Below are 20,857 nucleotides of genomic sequence, written 5' to 3' on the forward strand. Positions count from 1 at the left end.
CGGCTTCTTGAACTCGCTAGAAGTGCCCAAGTGGCTTTGGGCTTTGGGTCGAGCCGCCTCGGTGTGTGTGTGTAGAGATTGAGGGTCCGAACTGCATGGAGATAGCGAGATAGTGCTGGGTACATTACGTCCCGAGCGCTTGGAGGTGATGGGACCGAGTCGAACACAGACGAACGAACCTTGATTGTAGAGAGAAGTGATACATTAACGATTACATCTTTTCTCAGTTCCGAGTTCCTCACACAGCGGCAGAGGATGAGTCAGATGCGCTTTGGAATTCGTTAATGGGTTGAAGGCATGAGAATTTTGAGCATTTCTGGGCTTTAGTTGGGTGGTCTTCGTACCTCTTTTGGTGACATCAAAACCACCCATTAAATCAACCCTGAACTAGATTACATGTTATCAAACGGCTTGTTCGCTAATGTCTTCCCAGCTGAAGATGCAATCAATTAGAAAAGAAAAGGTCATACACATGCCTCGTCGCTGTGTGCCTCAAAACTCGATCAACACACACACACTCACCGCCAATCCCAAAGCAATGATGTGTGTGATGTGCACTAAACCAGGTTCCGTGAATTTCTGCAACGTTCCCGTTAGTGTGTAAGCTCTTCCCGTGTGTGCCGGGTTTCTCGCACTGCTCGGCCCAACAAAAGAAGTTGGAGCCGTCGTGGGAACTTTCTGCCGCCTCCCTCAGGAGAAAGATCATCTGGAGGAGGATGGAGCGAAAATACAACAACAAAAAAAAGCAAAACTGTGGAATAAAAACTGCACCTCATGTGAGAAACGATCGAGGGTTTGGTGGTGCCTTTTTCCTAGCACTCCCGCCGCCCAAGAAACCAGCTTTGAAGGCTCGATCACGATCGCGATGATCATCAACGGCCAGCAGGGAAAACGACACGGCGGCTGGATCACGGGGGGAGTGTTTTGGTGTTTCGCTGTTTAGAATGAGTAACTAGCTGAAAGGCTAGACCTTATTAAAGTCTTCCCTCCTTGCTGCCCGCTTTTGTCTGGCTGATTGTGTAGTAGTGAAGCGCCCAACCACCAGCACTACCACCCCCAAAAAGGAAGATAGAGAGATGCCTAACGAGGGAATCCCCCAAACCAGCTTTCGTCTGTGTGTGTGTGTGTTTGTGGTGCCATCTCTTTCTCCTGGCGGGGCGTGAGATGATCCCAAAAGGTGGTGGAATTCAAGACCCAGGCACAGGCGCAAGGTAATCCGAACGGTTCACCGGGGGCAGAGGAAACGAATGCAAGGAAGCAACGACATAAAACAATTTTAGAAAGACACAACACAACGCACACACAAACCATCGAAGCGTGGATCGGAGTTGGAAGGAGCGGGATGGAAGAATGATCGTTTTTATGACTGCGCGTGCGCGAGGGGGGTGCTAAAGGTAAAAGCATTGCACACGCAGAGAGGCAAAAGAGCATAATGAAAGCGAGCAGATGGAACGCCGGTCGGTCGGTCGGTGGGTTCGTCGCTTGTGCGGTGCGACGGGGACAGGGGCGACATGAGCGAAGGGCCCTCCGCAAGCGCATCGGGCACGGTACATGCGTGCATGCAGGTCGGTTTTATGCTCAGCGTGAGCACAACAGAGCGAGAGAGAGAGAGAGAAAAGGAGAGTGTAAGTGGGTGCGAGCGAGATAGGAATGGCCGGCTGTGTGCGCTCTTGTTACACGGGCACTGAGGGTTTGCGAGAAGCTTTTCAGGGGAAGATCTCATAAAATGTGCATAGCTAAGGGTTGGGAATGAATGAGAGAGAGAGAGAGAGTGAGTTAGAGCGAGAAAAAGAACGGCAAGAAGGGAGGGGAAGGCAGGCAGGGAAGGTCTCTCGCGTGAAGCAGCGAGTCGACATACGCAAGTCGTGCTCGTCGTAGCAGTCACTTCATCTCACGCCGTTCTCCGGTACGGACATATCGCTCCTGCTCGGTCTGTGTGTTTCCGTGGTCTTTAGCAGGGCCAGTGTCTGCGTTGTTTTGGACTCAGTAATCCGATCCGTCCACACCGATCGTGTTTTTTGCACAAAACGTGCCGATCGGCAGTATCCATTTATCACTAAAGTGAACTAAAGAGAGTGCAGTTTTTAACGTACACAGAGAACAAGTGTTTTAACTAGCGTGTTTTACTACCGTAAAAGTGCAACGTTTTTTTAAACAAGCTCTCTCAATTGTGTTTGCACAACAAAGTATCCCCGAAAACGGTTGTGCGCATAGCGGTGTTAGTAGCAATAACAAAAAAAAAAAAAAAAGATAGTTTCAAAGAGCATCCCTCAAGGGTTGAGTTTTACCTGACTCTCGCGCTCTTTGGCTGGAGAGAAACGCACCCCCCTCCTTCTTTGCGCGGTACGTGCCTGGCGTTGTGTATTGGCGTTGGTTTGCCGTACGACGCTCGCTGTGTGTATGTATGCGGTGCGTGTCGGTGTGTGCGGAGTTTGAAACCGTGGGAAAAATCAGTGACGATCGCGAAATTCCGGTCCCGGTGTGTTGTAGCGCGAAGCGGGTTCGAGCGCGCCGTAAGTGAAAGGGAAGGCGCACAAACACAACAAAAGAGAGAGAGAGCGGGAGAGAGAAATCGAACGGGGCCCCATTGGCAGGAAGGAGCGAGATAGTGGAAGTGGTGGGCTTCAAAGCGTGGCCCCAAAAAGGAGAAGCCAAAGTTCGCGATCTTCTTCGCGATCGTCAATTTCGCATTTTCGCACAACTTCTCACCCACCCCTTGAAAGCGCGCGCGCGCGTGTGTTTGTGTGTACGTTCGGTGGCCACCACCCCAAAAGTTTTAGCTTTCGGCTTTGCTGTTTTTTATTGCGTGTGTTTGTTTTTGGTGTTTTCCGCTCACGAAAAAAAAAACATAAATAAATACGAAAGACTTTAGCAGCCACGAGACATTCAGTGCAAAGGGAAGATTATGTGCACAGAAGTTTGTGTTTAGCAGTGTGTGAGACACAGACCATACCGCCGCCACCACCCCCACGGTCCAGCAGAGCTTCGCGTTGAGGCTTCCGTGCAGGCTATTCCGTAGTAGATCGCGACCAGTGTGCCGCCTCGCTAAGGGGTGGACGATATAGGCCTCTATATGGGTGTACTGAACGTGACCAGTTCCGGTGCCGCTATCGTCGAGTACCACCAGCAACAGCAGCAGCAACAGCAGCAGCAGCAGCAGCAACAGCAGAACAAGAAAAACGACACAATCTTCTCACCCATCAAGAACAAGATGAAGGTGCTGAAGAAGATCAAGAAACGCATGGGACTAGGTTAGTAACGCAGCAATGATCGTATGCTACAATACAAGTACACAGCATAAAGTACAGCAATTTCCATTCCAACATAACGCACGCTCGCCTATTAATTTAGAAAGGACGTTACGATGAATCCTTCCCCATTTAATTTACTCTCGAGCTGAGGCTTTTGCTACGATGCGACGGTTAGGATTGCTTTTTTTTTGTTTTCTCTGGCTTGTGCGTCCTGCTTGGTTGAGCAGCTTGGACGGGCAGCAGCAGCAGCAGCTGCACCATTTTCTCATCAGCCATCCCTCAGCGTAACCGACGCGTAACCGTTTGTAACGAACTTTTCCCTCCGTTTTGCACTGCACCGCTTGTTCCCCTTGTTTCCCCGGGCAGTTGCGTCACAGTTGAAAGGACTAGCAGGAGGGGTGAAAATGTACCCTGTTCCTGCAACCGATTCTAGCTAAAAACGGAAGGGAAACTACCATGTAGAACCCCTTCGCAGCTTTGGTAGAGTTCGTCGCTTGTGTGTCTTAAAAATTATTATGATGGGTGGTGGAAGTGTGCCGTAACCGTCGTTCGATGTACTACGTCTTGTGGTGGGTCTATTCTTCTGGTCAGCGTTTGCTTTGCTCGGTTTCGGGTTGAGTGAGTAACAATCGCCATATTCCACTGCGGCGTTTCGTTTGTGTGGTACAAAATCGACCACCGTAACCAGTACCCGTAGTCACTACTTTCTGCCTCTTCCCTGGAACGTGGGGCATCTTCCGATGGGGCATAGCGCCGTGGCCCCATCACGATCACACTTTACACAATCTTTCGACCGTGATTCCGCCAAACCGTTTGGATTTAATCCCAGCCGCCGTCGCAGTAGTAATTAATTCCAGCCCGTCGACTTTTCCACCGGACCGGCCGTCAATCTTCCGCGGTGGCAAGATGCAAGGCGATGTGTGGCATTACAAAAATGTTCATTATTTCACGTTACGTTTCGTTTTGTTTCCCACACGCACGCACACCGCGCACCGGTGCTGTGGTACATTTGGCGCCAGGTTTGCCTTTCTTTTCCATCCAGCTGCGATCGCGGGATGCGCGCTCTCGCTGTTCAATTATTATTCCGTCTCCGGTCTCAATTCCTGGGACGGCGGACGACCAGTTGCGCCCAGCCGCCCAGCCGGTTGAAGATCGCGACGGCCTTGTCGCGACGTTAGATTTATATACCCCTCGTGTTATCATTTGCTTTCGATGATGGGCACAGCACGGTGGTGGTGGTGGCGATGTTGCACATAATTGTCACACGGTGTGTGGAACTGTTTTTCAAAGCATTGCAGCATAAAAAATGCATTGCATTTCCCGTCGCCATTAACGTGTGTATGTGTGTTTGTCGCCGTGGGACTGGTATACTGTCTTGGGATTCAGTGTGTGTGTTTTTTCCGTTTTGCTCCGATCAACGTATCGACCTTATTTATGAAGCTCTCATTCCCCTTATTTTTGGTACAAATTGAACGAAGGTTTGTCAACTGCTTGTTGAACCATACATAAACCAGGGCACAGTGCTCTTTCGTCCTTTCCGCCCGTCCACGGCGAATCTGGTTTTTGGTGCGGTGTGGCCCACCCGAAACGTGAGACGAATCGGATGTTCTGCATTTTCTTCGCTTATGCATAGGCCTAGGCAGCCGCACACACACTCACATACGAGGGAAAGGAGGTTCGTCTCCTGCGTAGCAAGACAAAAGCGGCAAAGGACGACCCCGATACAAGCGGGTTCGTTTTCTATGCGGATGTCCTTGTCTTGCTTTTTTTGTTGTTGTTTGAAGCGTCACCAGAAGCCGTCCAGATTGTACCATCTGGCCATTTTCTCGGGAACAATTTCCTTCGGGGATTGCCGGAGGTTTTGGGCGTGAAATGGAATAATGCAACGTGAAGGGGGAAGGCGTATTGATTCGCCGCTGCTGTGTGGGTGGTTATTTTTGCGGTTCAAAGTGCGAGGGAGGATGCTTTTAGTGTGTGTGTGTCCCCTTGTGTTCCAGCACCGGCCAGATGTGGTGTTTTCCGAAGGGGGTTTTATAATTAAAACTAAATCCTGTTGGATTTTACTTGGGCTCGTCCGGGTAAGTGGGAATGGTTTTATAACACCACAAGGACCTCTGAAATTCGCAATCGCAATCGCTGGAATAAATCGAGGGAGTAGAGGGATGAAACAACAACAGAAAAATCCCCTTTTTACCTACCGAAATCTTTTAGTAAGAAGGATTGTAGGATGTTCCCGAAGCTAGTTGCAGCTGCTTTTCGGCCGGAAAGAGGGATGTTGTGTTGCCTTTAAGAAATCTTCAACAAAAGGACCCCGAACAAAAAAATAAACCACCACTTACTCACGCACACACAGTCACACAGAGCCTGCAACGGAAGAGAACGGAAGGAAACGCTCAAAACTAAATGTATAGCGCACATCTCGGTCGGTCGGGACTGCTTCCCGTTGATCGACAGCGGCTTTAATTGATCGAAACGACAGGCCCGTTCCTCCACGCAGCCACGTCGGAAGGGCAAGAAAGAAGCAGCCAAAGAGTGGAGCACGAAATAAATGGTAATTTCAAGTGCACTCAAGTGCACCAATTTGTTGTCCGCCCGAAAAGCAAAAGGGGTAATCACCATCGTCATCATCATCAGCAGTAGCAGCCGCTTGTGCGTGTGTTGCTCACCGTTACGATGTGATCGCAGCGGGAATGCCGGATGTCGCCCGTTTGCCGGGTCGAGTAATGTCGCCTTGTGGCACGTTGTGGCACGTCGGGAATGAATGAAACCGACCGACGCCGAGGCGCTTACGCTGAACGCACGTACGCGCGCCGCTGCTGGTCGGAAGTTCCATTTCCGATTATGTGCGCGTGTTTTTTTTTCGTGTGCTCTCTCCGTTTTCCTCCGGTTAGCACATTTTCTCTTTTTACTTGGATTCGTTCCACTTTTTTTGTTGTTGTTTGGGGTCTCTCTCTCGCTTTTTCTCTTTTCCGTTCCGATTTTGCTTTGTGGGTTTTCGGGAGCCGTCCGTTCCGTTTTCTACCATTTAATAGACATCCGGTTCCGGTGACGGTAGCGTGCACCGCACGCACACCTGTCCCGACTCGTGTGTGTGTGTGTCACCCTGCCTTGTCTCCTCTACTGTGCTCAAATTGGGGGAGCAAAATAGATTTACCTTGCTCGTGTGTGTGTGTTTATTTTTAAAATCAAACAGCTGTACGACATCATCCTTGAAGCGGCTTCGTTTACTGATCGATCATCTTTGCATTTTCTATTTCTCCCGCAGCAACGAGAAGCGCATCATCCTGCCCGGGCCCGAACAATCTGCCCCCGCTACAGTTTCACACCGTGCACGGCGACAACATACGCATCTCGCGCGAGGGCACCGTCGCCAAGCGGTACGAGTCGTTCTGCAAGGGCATCACGTTCAGCGCCCGGCCGGTGCGCGTGAACGAGCGCGTGTGCGTCAAGTTCCTGGACATCTCGAACAACTGGAGCGGCGTGATCCGGTTCGGCTTCACCTGCAACGATCCGGCGTCGCTGCGCGGCAACCTGCCCAAGTACGCCTGCCCGGACCTGACGAACAAGCCCGGCTTCTGGGCGAAGGCGCTGAACGAACGGTACTGCTACCGGGGCAACGTGCTGTTCTACTACGTCACCCCGTCCGGCGATGTGCACTTCGGTATCAACGGCGAGGAGAAGGGCGTGTTCATCACGGACGTGGACGCACGCGGCCCACTGTGGGCCGTGATCGACGTGTACGGCAACTCGACCGCGATCGAGTTTCTCGACTCGCGCATCTACATGTTCCAGGCGCAGCAGCAGCAGCATCAGCAGCAGCACCAGCCGCAGCATCATGGTGGCCCTCCGCACGCCCAAAGCCAGACGGCGCGCCGACCGACGGAGCCCGAGCTGGGACTGCCGCAGCTGGAATCGCTCAGCATCAACCAGCACAACCATCAGCTGATGGAGGAGCGTCCGGTTACCTGCGGTGCGCTCAGCCCGTCCACCTCGGTGCGCTATCACAGCCCGGCGCCGGGACTGCTGCCGTTGCCCTTCCATCCGGTGCGTGGGCGCAACATTAAGTTCTCCGCCGACCGGTACGTGGCGACGCGGGCCGATACCGAGTTCTGCCAGGGGTACGTGTTTTCGCCCCGCCCGGTCAAGATCGGCGAGCGGCTTATCATTCAGATCCTGAAGACGGACTCGATCTTCGTCGGGTCGCTCGCGCTCGGGCTGACGTCCTGCGATCCCGCCAGCCTGCAGCTGAACGATCTGCCGGACGATTCCGACATGCTGCTCGATCGGCCCGAGTACTGGGTGGTGAGCAAGGACGTGGCGTCGACGCTGGTACGGGGCGATGAGCTATGCTTCTCGGTCACCGTGAACGGTGAGGTGCAGATCAGCAAGAACGGTGGCGCCCCGTCCGTCATCATGCACATCGACCAGTCGCTGCAGCTGTGGGCCTTCCTGGATGTGTACGGATCGACGCAGAGTGTGCGGCTGTTCACGCTGCCGATGCCGGCGCCGCCGGCACCGTCCGGGTGCGCCTCCAGCATGTACAGCATGGCCCGGTCCCACTCGTCGCTGGCTGCCGCGGCCGCCACTAGTCAATCGGTGCGCAGTCTGCACCAGCAGGAGCAGCAGGTGATGGCGGAATCGTCGGCCAGCAGCTGCCGGGCACTTGCCGGTGCCACCTCGACCAGTGCACTGGTGCAGCAGGCGACGGCAGCAACCGCCGCCACCGCTGCCGTGCGCTCCGACATGATCCAAATCAACCCGGGCGGTACGGTGCTGGTCGTCAATCTGCCCCCGGCCGATGTGCTTACCCAGCAGCAGCAGCAGCAGCAATCGTCGCAAGTACCCCAGGCGACGCTTGTGACGCGCGGTATGACCAACTCCGCCTCGACCCTGTCCGTGCCACTATCGACACTGTCGCTCTCGTCCCACACGGGCTCAACCGGAACGGCCAGCGAGCTGATGGTTAGCAATAATAGCAGCAACAATTACGCCGCCAGCAACAATCCTCCTCCATACCCTGAGGTAAGTCCGTCACAAACACCCCTTTTGCCTTCCGCCGAACGATCCAGCTAACAGGATGTCTTTCTTTCTCTTTTTTTCCACCCAACAGTCGCTCTCGAGCTACAACAATGCCGCCAACTACTCGACCGCCGCCCTGGCCGCGAACGGCATCTACAGCTCGACCAACTGCGTCGACTGCACGATCTGCTTCGAGAAGCCGATCGACTCGGTGCTGTACATGTGCGGCCACATGTGCATGTGCTACGACTGTGCGATCAAGCAGTGGCGCGGCATCGGCGGTGGGCACTGCCCACTGTGCCGCGCGGTCATCCGCGACGTCATCCGGACGTACAAGTCGTAGGGCGTGTGCAGGGCACAGCGCGAGCATCGACGTGAAAGCGGCATAGCCAAAGAAGGACCGTGAAGGTGTGTGTGTGTCGAACCATTTTGTGATCAAGCAGGCAGTGCGCAACAGTTGTGATTTGGTGGCGGTCGATCGTGTGTGTTCCAGTTTGTTGATTTTTTTTTCTTCTGGGCGTTGGGCGAGTGGTCGGAATCCATCGGCTGGAGAAAACAGCAAATGTGCAGCATCCATAAATTAACACTGATAGCTTATCGGTTGAAGGATAAATTATTCAGTAGTCAAAATTTATAGAAACAGAAGAGAAGCTCCGCCCGGTGGCACCCTTTTTAGGAAGGCTTTGTTTGGCAAAGAAAGTTAGGCTTTTGCTGGGAACACATGCTCGCTTGGCCGAAGATGATTCACTTGCACCACGGAAAGTAGCCAAAAAGAAAAAAAAAGGAACTAGTACGCTGTAGAAAGCACAATGTTTCCCCTGCCTCAAATCAGCAACACAATTGACTAGTGTGTAAGTAAACAGGTTTGGCGGGGTTTAAGGTAAAGCGGGGATGAAGCGAGAAAGAGTTGATAAACAGAGCGTAAACCAAAACCGAGTGAAGGCATTTAGTTGCATTTACAACTGAGAGGAGAGGACAGTGGAAGATTGTAGCGCACTGAAACGCGTGCTCGATAAGCCAGTCAGTAATCGAACGAGGCCAGTTATTGCTTTGTTGTTTTTACCTATGTCTAGTGTACTAAATAGTCAATTAGACCTATAATATGTCCCCGACAGCGATGATTATGTAGCGGTTATTAAGAGACAGAGACAGAGAGAGAGATAGTGGGAAACATGTTTGCCAAAAAGAAACACAAGAATCATATGTCACTTCCAAATGCGGACGAGCCGCCGCTTCCGAAGTTAGGCTAAGTTTAATGCAAATACGGTTAGGTTGGACGGATGGATTGGTAAAGGCAACAGCGAAAGCGCAGAGCAGCAAAGATTTGCGTAAGCCCATGCGCTTACCCGTTTCGTGTGTTTCGTATTCGTTTCTGTCTCTTCAATTACCTCGTGTGTACAGGTGTATGATAGGCGTAGAGGGGTTTATTTTAAAACGTTCATTTTTTTCTACAACACTTTAAACAGAGAAAGAGAGAGAGAGAGAGAAGGGAAGGTTGGGAAACAGTTATTCTTTCGAGCTGCCGCATGTGCTGAAAAACAAAACAAAAACAAAATCTCGTTTCGGCGCAAGATTAATTTATTTTCTAGTCAAATAGTCAAATGCAAATGGCTTATGCCGGGAGTCGTGTGTGAGAAATGCGTATGTTTCGGAATTGAATAATGTGCTGAAATATTAAAATGAAAAGTATTTGAAAACCTATAATCAGAAAACAGTCGTTTTGTTTTTTTTTTTAATTACATTTAGTACACCCAAACTGGGTGCCGTCACCAGTTCGCTTGTTCCGATACGCTTGTGCGCGAGGCAATCAGTTATGGGAAGCAGTAGCAGCAGTATGCAGTATGATTTGGTTTTGCGTAGCTCGAGCTGGAATTGATCGTATATTTTAGGCAGCGTAGCGTAGGGCTCCTTTTTCTTACTTACCTTTTGCGCGCATATAGATCCTCGCACTGCGTGCGTGTACACTTCCCCCCCCCCCCCCGTATGTTAGTGCGGCGAACGAAGGACGCTTGGTCAGTTCAGTAGTGCAGGAGATGGCGTGCAGGAAGAAGCAGTTGTACGATACGGAATATAATCTCCTACACGTCTATGACGCTAATTTATTGTTACGTAGAGGCGATGCTGGAAAGGAAACGATAGATACTAGTACCGTTTTTTGTATTATTTGTTTCCCTTTTTCTAGTATCGATACTATTTAAGAGTTGCAAAATCATTATGCACTAAACCTTCGATATGAAATACAAAAGTGAAATTAAAGCAAAAAAAAACAAAAACAATAACCAAAACAATTCAAAACACCGGTGTTTGTGTCTGCTTTTCGGTCGGGTGGGGGAGGATTCGGATGGGTTAAATGAACGAAACGCTGTTTGGTTTAAATTTGCCGTAAACACTTATTGATAACCAGTTTCATTTATTTAAACAGCGGTGCGCTAGAATGATTCCTTGCTCACAATGTACAGTAAATGCTGCTGCTGCCATGATGGTAAACCGCGAAGAAAGTAAAGTTCCGGTGCGTTGGATGTGTGTGTGTGTGTGTGTGTTGAAATTCGAACTGGACAGAGTCGCATGAAGGTATGAAGGTATGGGAATTCAAAGAATGTTTGTAACAGTTTTAAGATGGACGATGAGGTGTGTGTTTGTCTGTGTGTGTTAGAGAGATAATTTTGCAGTAAATGTATTCTTCACTTCCTCGCTGCCACCCCTTTTACCATACAATCTTGACAAACTCGTAGGTGCTTTCGACTAGCTTCGCTCTCAACAATGTTGTTAGTTTTTTTTATAATTCTCATATTTGCATCTTAATTACACTACCGATCAATTAGTTAAATTGTTTAACGCGTTACTAGTGTTTTGTTGTCATTTCTCGGCCTATGTATAGATGTATATATATCTTCATTTTTTCTGTGTGTGTTAATTTATATGTATATAAGTTCGTCTTTTCCGGACGTCTGTTAATCGTTCATCACTATCGGCTCACGCTCTCTCGCTCTCCCCATCGGGATCCGGGATCGGTGATCCGTGCTTCCGTGATGGGAGTAGACAGCTAGTTGCCTAATACTTTTGGTGGGAGAGAATGTTTTCTTTGCTGTACCTTTTCGTTTCTTTCGCTTCCTCTTTTTGCTCTGCTTTGCTGTTGCTGCCGCCGGCCATCGCAAAGGTTTCCTGTATGCCGGTTTGCGCCCGATCGGACGCCAGCGCACGCCCTGCCATGCTTTAAACCACTAACTTTATACACAGGTACATTTAAAAACAGATTTTATTCGTCTTACAGCAACATTTGGGTTTGTTGTTGAACGGTCAGACTTGTTTGCTGCACTTATTTCTTTTTTTTATTTGCCTCCTTATGTTTGCGTTCAGTGTTGATGCAGCGCGATATCGCTGCAACGCGAATGCGTATTACATGTACGAGTGTTTGTTTGTTCATGTGTAATTTTTAACAAATGGTGCAAAAACAACCGTATGCAATGTGTATGTGTGTGTCTATGAATTGAGTGTGAGCAAGTTTAAATGTAAAATTACGTGACGATCGTTGAATGGAGCAGCCTCGATGCTGTGTATCTCAGATAATTGACAGAATGATTTCTCGTTTGTAGCATTTATGTACGTTCGAGCTCTGGTATGTGAGGAGCATCGGTTGAAAAGTCGGTCGTTTGGTAGGAAATCGTGTTCCGTTGCTTTCGGAGTGGAGAAGAGGAAACAAAGCAAAACGCGTCATCCTCACCCAACCCAGCACCCAGGTTTCAGTACAATGTATAACAGTTTAAACGTTTACGCTAGAAAAATAGAGCTCATTTGAGGTGTTTGTTTTATACAGGCATTGCTGGCGTCGATCTGCTTCCCGCCCTTACTAAATGGCTTCTCGAAACTGAAGTGATCAAATGATCGTTTTGATTGTGTTGGGTTGCGATATAGGATTTTGATTCTAACTTATGTGTGTGTGTGTGTGGGTGGGTGTGTGTGGTACGGGATGGGGCAGAGTAGTACAATCGATCGCGTGTGATCGGCTTTAACAATTCCAGTTTGATTGTAGATGCTTTCCCGAGGGGAAAAAATGCAATTAAGGTGGGCTTAATGGATGCCTGGCACGATGTTATGTCTTGTAAGGAGATTCCCAAAACAAACGTTTGCACGGTACGATAGGTTTGCTACACATAATGCAGAGATTGAGGCGTTTTGTCACGTTTGCCAACTATCAGCCTTAAAGTATGCAATCTGTATGAAAAATGTCTCCTATCATAGTTAACTGCCACACATTAAGCCAGTCTCAAGCCTGGCAATCAATATGAGTCACAGAATGGCCGGCAATCTCTCGCGCTCTGTTGATGGCTTACATATTTTATGATGAGACACATGTAGGAAAAACGATACTTTACGATATGAATGATTTACACTGCATAGTGATGTACTTGTGCGTGAGGGGATGGCAAGAAAGGTAGTTTGTGTTTTGTTACTGGTTTTAGTTTCCATAAAAATGTAGACACTTATGCGCAGCTCTATGTATCTAAAGTTTCGTAACGTTAAGTATTTATCCACCGTTTCCACGGTAGAAGCAAGCAATCCGGGAGTGAAGGGTGCGGGTTTGCTATTATGTCGTTAAATTGTCTTCAACGGCATGTTATAAACAGTTCGCAGGTTTTGTTTGTTTGCATTTGCGATACCATATTCCTGCATTTTCATTTTCAGATACGATCACGCCGCTAGTGTATGTAGTTAGCTCTGACACTTTATGTAAAAGTCCTACGATGCACTAGAGCTTGCGTTGCGTCTAGTTAAGCCCTGTTTTTGTCTAGTAGCTGAACGCGTTCGTATGCTATAGAAGCGCACACAACGCTATTCTGTTATACATCCTATATAGTGCTTAGTAAAGTGTTTAGTATTAGCTACACTAAGGAACACTGTCATGCATTTCGCGCTTCTAATGAACTATCCCTTCCAATTGCGTTCGCACATTACCAGTCCTTGCAATAGACTCTCTCTCACACACGCACACACAAACACACACACACGCACGCAATACCGAGAAGAAACACCCATAGAAGAGATACTGAATAACGGATACGAGATTCTTCAAACGACGACGACCCGTTCGTTCGCTTTCGTACAAGTACATCATGCTACCATGCGCACGCGTTCACTCTGCATCGTCGTCTTAAGCTAATTGATTTTAAAATTACTATTTGATTTAAAATGTCTCTCGTGTCAGCCTCATTGCTCGGTTGTGCACCCATTGCATCGGTGATGCTGGGCTATTCGTTTTTGCCACATTTCCTGCACGTCTGCCCTCCCATTCCGATCCCCAACCCATTAGTTCTGCGCTAATCTACTACTTGCATACTGGCTTCGGTTATCCCTACGGGTTGACTTATTGGTAGTTTTTTTGGTGTTATGTGTTAGTTTCCTATCTTACAATGTTGCTGCTGCTGCTTGTTTTGTTAAATTGTTTTTGGGTGGCGTTTGCTGTGGAAATTTCACCTACCCCTTCAGGGCAGAATCTCGTTCAATATCAATTCTTTAGCACACATGAGACCACACAGCAAAACCATAGGGTTAATTTGTTAATACTGATCATATTTGTTCGTTCGATCGGTGTTGCACCGGAAGTGTCAAATGTGGGCGTATGGTGAAGCACTGTACATGGCTAGTATGATTTGCAGCATGTGGAAACGAAACAATAACAGATGCGTTGAATGATGTTAGCTGCCTATGAATTGAAAAAAAGGAATGCAGGAAGCCGCACGTCTACCCCTCCAAACAATGATTCTGATGGCTTCCTACTCACTCAACACTACCTGTAAACGATTGTCTATTGTCAACTAAGCTGTTCTCTGTATCTTTACACCATGAACTGGATGAAGTCAGTATCTGTTTGTCCTGCATTTGTCTGCAATTTGTCTATCAACACACTACGCTGGGTATACAGCAACAGCTACTGCTAAACAGGGTATGTTGCTTTGATTATTCCAACACTGTGCACTATGCTCAAAGCGGCCCTAAGTCTTCCTAGAGACTATGAACGAATGTAGCTCGTCTGCTGCTGCTCTACTAATCTCAATACCTACCGTTATTATTGTAACGCTCTCGGGACCATCGGGTAACGCTGTGCTACGTTATCGCTAGTTCCTTCCATCGGTACCAAAGAGCTAATAAACTCAAATCGATTTCTAAATACAAACGAGCACTTCAAACAAAAACATGTTTAAAACATCTTGTCCGATCACCACCAACTGCGACTCGGCACGGTCACGGTTTCATTATTTGCCTTCTTTCTCTTCTTGAACTCTTTTTTTATGTTAGTGTCTTATCAACATAACGTTATTGCTTTCGTAGGTGTGTACTGGAACGTGTGATATGGACCGGAGCACTACGGTGCCAAACAAACCGTCCGGAATGCAAATGGACGGGTCGCCAACGATCGTCTCCCCCGGGCTTGAGTGAGCGGGAGGGAGAGCGGGGACACTTCGAATCGAATCGAATGCAAGCATTGGAAGAAATGGATTATTTAAACTCGCTCTACACAGATGCGCATACCATACCGCAACGGGACGATACCAGGCCAGAAGATCTGACCAGAATCTCTAACTGGTGATTTTGGGGCTAGTTTGGTTATTGGTGAGGTTCCTTTCCTTCCCCACCCAGCCAAGGGTGTTGTAGTAAAACTTAACCATTAACATGCTCCAAGTGCAGCCGATCCATCCAGACAACTGCACTAATGTTCCGAGGGCACTGATCCATCGTTTCGCGCGCTGCGTATCGAGCACGCGACCCCTTAGATCAGGTCCTCTTGCCTGCCTTAGAGATGGATTAACGCGAATCGTTCGAGATCTGGTTTGCGCAAGCCTGCGTAGACGCTTTCGGTCGACGGTCATCAAAGACAGTCAAACATTTGCAGCGACTTGGTGACGACGTCATCCTTCAGGCAAGCCTCCAGGAACTCCTCGATCGTGATGATGCCGTCCTGGTTTAAGTCTAGCTTTGCAAACACTTGGTCGACCTGGTGGGCATGCGGAGAACAAGCACAATTAGACGGGGGTCTGTCAGGGAGGAAGCAAAACAAAAGCGTGACCATTACCTGTTCCCGGGCTTTCCGGTCGTCTTCTGGTTGATGGGGACGGCGACCCATCAGCTCATGCACGGCCAATACAATTTCTCCTAGCTCGCCACGGCTAATGCAGCCGTCCCCGTTGATGTCGTATAATCGGAAGGTCCACCGCAATCGCTCGTAAACGGAACCACGCAGTAGCGTGGATAGAGTCACTAGAAGATCCTGCAGGGGGATAAGAAAAGAGTTAACTATAATTGTTAGGGTACAAAACGCCTGAAGTTCTGCAAATGTTGTTACAAATTGCAGATCAAACTGCAGCAACGTGTGATTAGTTATGCGTATTGCATAGTTTCAGGCACGGGGTGTTACGATACGTATAGAATAATTACAAAATCGAACAAATAGTCTGAACTATGAAAATTTGTGCGATTATTTAGAGACAAAAAACTACAGGAAGCATAGTTAATAAAAGGAAATGTTTGTTTGCCACACTTTTTGTCCCAAATAGTTCCATCCGTTGCAATAATAACGCTCATAAGGCAAGTGTTTTACTACAACGGTGAAACAAATTGCATTCAAGCACGCAAAAGTGACTTGAAAGGTCCGGCCTTATTCGCCAGCGCCGTTGTGTTCATTAATATTCGCCAGCGGACGAGCTCGGCTCGGTACGGTATGAAGAGTACGGAAGCTCGCCATCACGGAAGTGACTTAAGTGGCGTTAATGATATTCATTCGCAAATAAATAATAAAACTCAACGATGAAAGTGAGAAGCAGCGAACGAGCGCCGAATCACAGGGAAGCATAAACAAACACACCCGACCCGAAGTGTAGAAAGCGGGCAGAACCGACAACAACAACTACCGTCAGACACAGGCTGGGGGTCACTGGGTAGAAAACTAATTACGCTCATAATTATGGGGCGGGAAAACTAGCTCCGTGTGGCACTCTCTCTGTCTCTCTATCTCTCGCTCACTTTTGCTCGCCTTATTCCGTCGATCTCCTATAACAATCACTCTCTTTCGCGCGAACACACTCACACTCGTTCCGTTCGCACGTTGTCTTTTGAATCTCGGTCGCAAGGTTGCAGGACGGCGCCCGAATTCCCAACGGACTCCTTAGTGGCACCGTGCACGGCGCCCCGGTACGAGCGCTACAATAATTTAATTTTCAAACCCCTTATACTGTCCGCAAGACCCACCCGGCCGAAATCGGGCCAAACGTGCCGGCTAAACGTACGGCTGAATAATTAATTGGTGTTAATAGCCGAGTCACTTAAATCGAACTTTACGCTCATCCGTTCGGTTTGCGTGGCACGGGCCGGTGGTCGGTGGTTGGGCACGCACTTCCGGATCAAAGCGAAGCGTCCGGACAACCGGCACGAACAGTGCTGGACCGGCCTAAGAAGCCAGCCCAGCATTGGGTTGCGTGTTTGGGCGTAATTTTGGGCCGAGCAAGAGTTGGTGCGTCCATCTTTCGGGTGAGCATGAACGGCGTGTGCGTGTACTTAAAGTGCATTGGTGGATGGGATTGGAGTACGAGCGACACTCGGATTACGGTACGCCGGGCACAAATGATAGATTTGTGGCACCGTGAGAACGTGTCGAAAGCCTACGCTACATATCAACGCTAACGGTACACGTTTGCGGTGGCACTTACCCGGAAGGTAATGGATCCGTTGCAGTTGACATCGAACGCTTTGAACACGTAGTGTGCGTAAAGGCTAGAATCTGTGAACGAGAGGACGAGGGTGTGATAATGGCAAGTGTCAGCAGGCGTGCTGGTAATAAGGGCCGAGGTTGACTTACTACCGTGGGGGAAAAATTTCGCATAGATATCCTTGAAGCTGTCCTCGTGCACAACCCCGTCCGGGCATTCCTGTTGTGGTAGGTGAAGAGACAGAAAAAGATGATTTTTAGAAATAAATACAAACTACACGAAACATTCCCCCCAGATGCAGATGCCCAGTCTAAGATGTTGGTTGATTTATTCATGTGACATTAGATGGGTTTCGTGAGCGAAATTGCATATTTTTAGGCATTGTTAGAGTCGAGTCCAATGTAAGTCACGAAGAGAACGTCGTGTAATCGTTCTCGTATGAACAAAACGTGAGCAGCATCCATATGCGCTACGACACAAACGTATGATTATTTTCAGACCAGGATTTGTTATCAAGAAAAAGCGCTTTTCCTGAAGGCTTGCCCTAACCATTTCAATCCTAAACGCTCTTAACCGCTCTCTGCTCTGTTTATGACAAAGTGCTGTGGGCAATTTGTACAGAACGTCTAATGCCATGCCTCTTGTTATCATTTCTGCTCTAATAATCCATCATGGTCTATTGTCTTAAAAGCGCATTTAGGCTTAGAAGCGTACACCGTACACAAATTACAGCCCAACAATAACAACAACTACAGTCCCTTCCTTCGAACCACACTTACCGTTTTGAAGCCTCTGTACATGACCCGTATCTCCTGGCGGGTGAACTTGGTCAGCCGGCAGAGATCCTCGAGCGCGACCGGAATCGGTTTCGGTGCCCGGGCAGGCTCTAGCTCGTACACCACCTCCTCGATCGGACTGTCCGGTGGGGTAGCCATCTTTTCATTGACCTTAAACGAGGTGACCGCAGCAGCGAAGGTTCCGGTTCCACTTCCGCTTTACTGAGCTGGTTGCGAGCGATACTGCGTCTTGGAAAGCGAACGAGATTGGTTAAAACTTCCCAAGGGCTTTCTCTGTGCGCTTCACTTTGTCATGTGGTACGGACAACCGGATCGGTGTGGCTGGATTTAATAATTTTAGAATCGGTTTATCTTCTTCCACTGAGTCACATTGGCTATTGGTTTAAAGTTCAACACAGTTTGTTTAGTTTTCGCATGGCTTCGATTGGTTGAGATGTTGTTCCATGCTCAGTTAGATGATGTTGATTGAGTGCTGCTTTGCCGTTGCTATGAGGATGTGACCATTTTGAAGACTCATATCCAACGTTCCCTACGTCCTATGATATGGTTGGGAGACATTTCCGTTTGATGCTTTATTTCAGCCTTGCTGCCTTCAGTGAGTGAATAGGGATCCTTCGATTTAGTTCTGTAATTAGAGGAAGAAAAACAACCAATAAAAATACCTTTTATTTCCATCTATTTGCTGTCTAACAAAGCTCATGTACGCTTCCACAGTGTGCACAGTGTCAAGCGCTGTAGAGCAAATCAGAATTCAAATCAACATAAAAACGCTTAATGAGTACCTAACCGCAAACCATCACATAATGAGAACCGTTTTGCACCAGCTTGAAGTAACGGCCCCCCTCCCCGGAACCCAACGAACACCGTCGCCCTCAATTGAAGCCAATCATGATGAGAAAAGCCCACTAATATTCTGGTGAAATTAGAATTTATGAAAATGATTAAATCTGATTGCGAAACCAGAAAGCCTGCCTGTCCGTTTCGTGCCATTTTCCCGGTCGGTTGCCGGTCTCGGTGTCCTGGGACCGCGCCGAGAACAGATTAAATGAGAAATTGAGTTCACTTAAACTGAGCAGAAGATTTATTATGGCAAAAGCTCATCAAAACGTAAAGCACCAATGTGCGCCCGTCGGACGGTTTCCGGCCGGGCAGTGGCGTCTTGGTAGCGTCTTGAAAACGTTTCAAGTTGATGCTAAACTGGGCCACCAACGGTCACGTTGCCTTGGAAAGGAGGAAGTGTTCTTAAACGAGCTCGTGGCAGAATGAGACCCAGCTTTATATTACAGATACAGGGAGTTTCTTTTTGCGGTGCAGTTCACACTAATGAAAAATTCGAACAGCAACGGTACAAAGTTGTACCGGAACGTTTGCCAAAGTATAAGAGCGATCTATGAGTGAAACGATGTGGAAGCTCAGGTTCACTGGTTCCGTGTCTTACACACACACACACACACACGCACCCATATAAACGTCATTGCCAGCAAACATCAAGAAATACTGTAATATGTTGGAAAGTTTCCAACGTTCCCATTTTCATTATGCCAACTTTTTGGCCGACTCGGGCAGTGGAAGAGATGTATGCCACGGTCACACGGGCAGGGGCGGGTTTTTCGCTTGACGAGGCACAAAATCGGGCAACTCTTCCCGAAGTTCTGTTAAACATTGCCAAAACACAGGCCACAAATCTACCGCCCGATCCCATTCGTCCACTTATCGATCGTCCGCACACGGTGTACCGCGTGCGGCTTTTTAGGACCGTGCAACCGACAGTATCGTGCAACCACCAGCACAACCTTTGGCTAGAATGCTTGATGTGAGCTTGATTTTAATTGCAAACATCGACAGCCGCCGCCGTGGAGCCTTGCAGGTTGGGATGGGAGTACAATCTACTGCTTCAACTGCCACGGGAAAGCAAACGGTTGGTACAAAGTGGCGACACGGTTGCAGCGGCTTTTGTGGGTCATGCACGGGCGGCACGCACCAAACCCAAACAAGCAACGGTGCGTGGGACCGCTCCAGCGGTAGGTTCTAATTTTGATTCCAGTTGTGCGTGGCAGTGTACGTGATAACAACATACCAAACGAACCGAACAGATTTAGCCATTTATCATTGGTCGGATGAATGTCAGGATCGTCGGGATTGGATGGTGCGTCGGGATGGTTGGCTAAGGTGGGAAAGACGGGAGTATTATGCAACTGCACCGTTGGAACATTTACCACCAGTCGTTATTGGAGTGGAGAACCACGCACTGGTTAAAGGACGGTTAAAGCGAAGGGTGCACCGAGCTTGAAATGAGATGCTGGTAGTGATTTACATGAAACTACATGTTACTGTTATGTGGCTGCTCTCAGCCAATGCACAGTCCTGACAAAGAGCGAAGAGCCATTGAGCACTGGCGGTTGGATTATTGGAACGACAAAGTGGCTAGGAATGCTGGTACGTTGAATAATTGAATTCTTGTTAATGATTTGTTGAGCTAATTTACGAGAATTAATTAGCAAACCCGAAATGAATTTAGCAACCGACAATTGGTCTGGTAATTAGGCACTGCTTGCTTTTCTGGTGATTTGAAGTGATTCATGGTGCAAAGTTGTCATATATTTCACATAATGAAGAACTCGAAAAAAGCATAGAGGGGCGAATAAGTATTATTTGTTGTCTTATTAGACTGAAAGGTTTCATTTCGAAATATTTCAAATCGTAGTTAATTAAGCAGTTTGTTAATGATGATCTTTCTGAGTGAAGGAACACTTCACTTGTTAGTTTCATTTGGTAGATTTGCAACTGTATTCGTTTTTTGTTTTCTATTGCTGCAAAAACACTCATTTTTAGTTTGTCGGTTCCAATCAGAAAACTCAAAACTCGTTAAACTCTGCATAATTATTCCGAAAGCGGGAAACTATAGATCTCAATTAGCACTAAGCCAACACATTTGCCACTGTTCGGTTCGACCCACTCATACACCGTTTTCGTTCGTTTCACCGTACTGTGGAGCGCGCAATGTTCTGCTTCCTCTCGCGAACGTGGGCAGATTTTAATATTGCCCGTGTAGCGGCAGAAACAGAAAGGCTTTTATGTTTCCACTGCAAAC

General features: G+C 48.3%; 2 protein-coding genes across 5 annotated transcripts in view; one reads left to right on the top strand and one right to left on the bottom strand.

The window, feature by feature from the left end:
* Window positions 1-10,565, top strand: part of LOC120893960 (protein neuralized) — a 36,983-nt gene extending 26,418 nt beyond the window's left edge. The window contains exons 2-4 of one of the 3 annotated variants that reach the window (XM_040296230.1): window positions 2,866-3,251; window positions 6,517-8,273; window positions 8,362-10,565. In XM_040296230.1, coding sequence (XP_040152164.1) covers window positions 3,074-3,251; window positions 6,517-8,273; window positions 8,362-8,613 — 2,187 coding nt within the window. In that variant the 5' untranslated portion in view covers window positions 2,866-3,073 and the 3' untranslated portion in view covers window positions 8,614-10,565. Of the gene's footprint in view, window positions 1-1,867; window positions 3,252-6,516; window positions 8,274-8,361 lie in introns of those variants that run through there. The other 2 variants (XM_040296223.1, XM_040296240.1) reach the window with 2 other exon arrangements.
* Window positions 10,566-10,640: 75 nt separating this feature from the next.
* The window catches only part of LOC120893992 (Kv channel-interacting protein 1), a 32,496-nt gene continuing 22,279 nt past the window's right edge, over window positions 10,641-20,857 (bottom strand). Inside the window, exons 3-7 of one of the 2 annotated variants that reach the window (XM_040296288.1) lie at window positions 17,749-18,391; window positions 17,122-17,188; window positions 16,970-17,040; window positions 15,340-15,534; window positions 10,641-15,261 (exon numbers count right to left, since the gene is read on the bottom strand). In XM_040296288.1, coding sequence (XP_040152222.1) covers window positions 15,136-15,261; window positions 15,340-15,534; window positions 16,970-17,040; window positions 17,122-17,188; window positions 17,749-17,904 — 615 coding nt within the window. In that variant the 5' untranslated portion in view covers window positions 17,905-18,391 and the 3' untranslated portion in view covers window positions 10,641-15,135. Of the gene's footprint in view, window positions 15,262-15,339; window positions 15,535-16,969; window positions 17,041-17,118; window positions 17,189-17,748; window positions 18,392-20,857 lie in introns of both variants that reach the window. The other variant, XM_040296280.1, reaches the window with a different exon arrangement.

This window comes from Anopheles arabiensis, chromosome 2 (genome assembly GCF_016920715.1).
Source record: "Anopheles arabiensis isolate DONGOLA chromosome 2, AaraD3, whole genome shotgun sequence".
In the NCBI taxonomy this organism is placed as follows: domain Eukaryota; kingdom Metazoa; phylum Arthropoda; class Insecta; order Diptera; family Culicidae; genus Anopheles; species Anopheles arabiensis.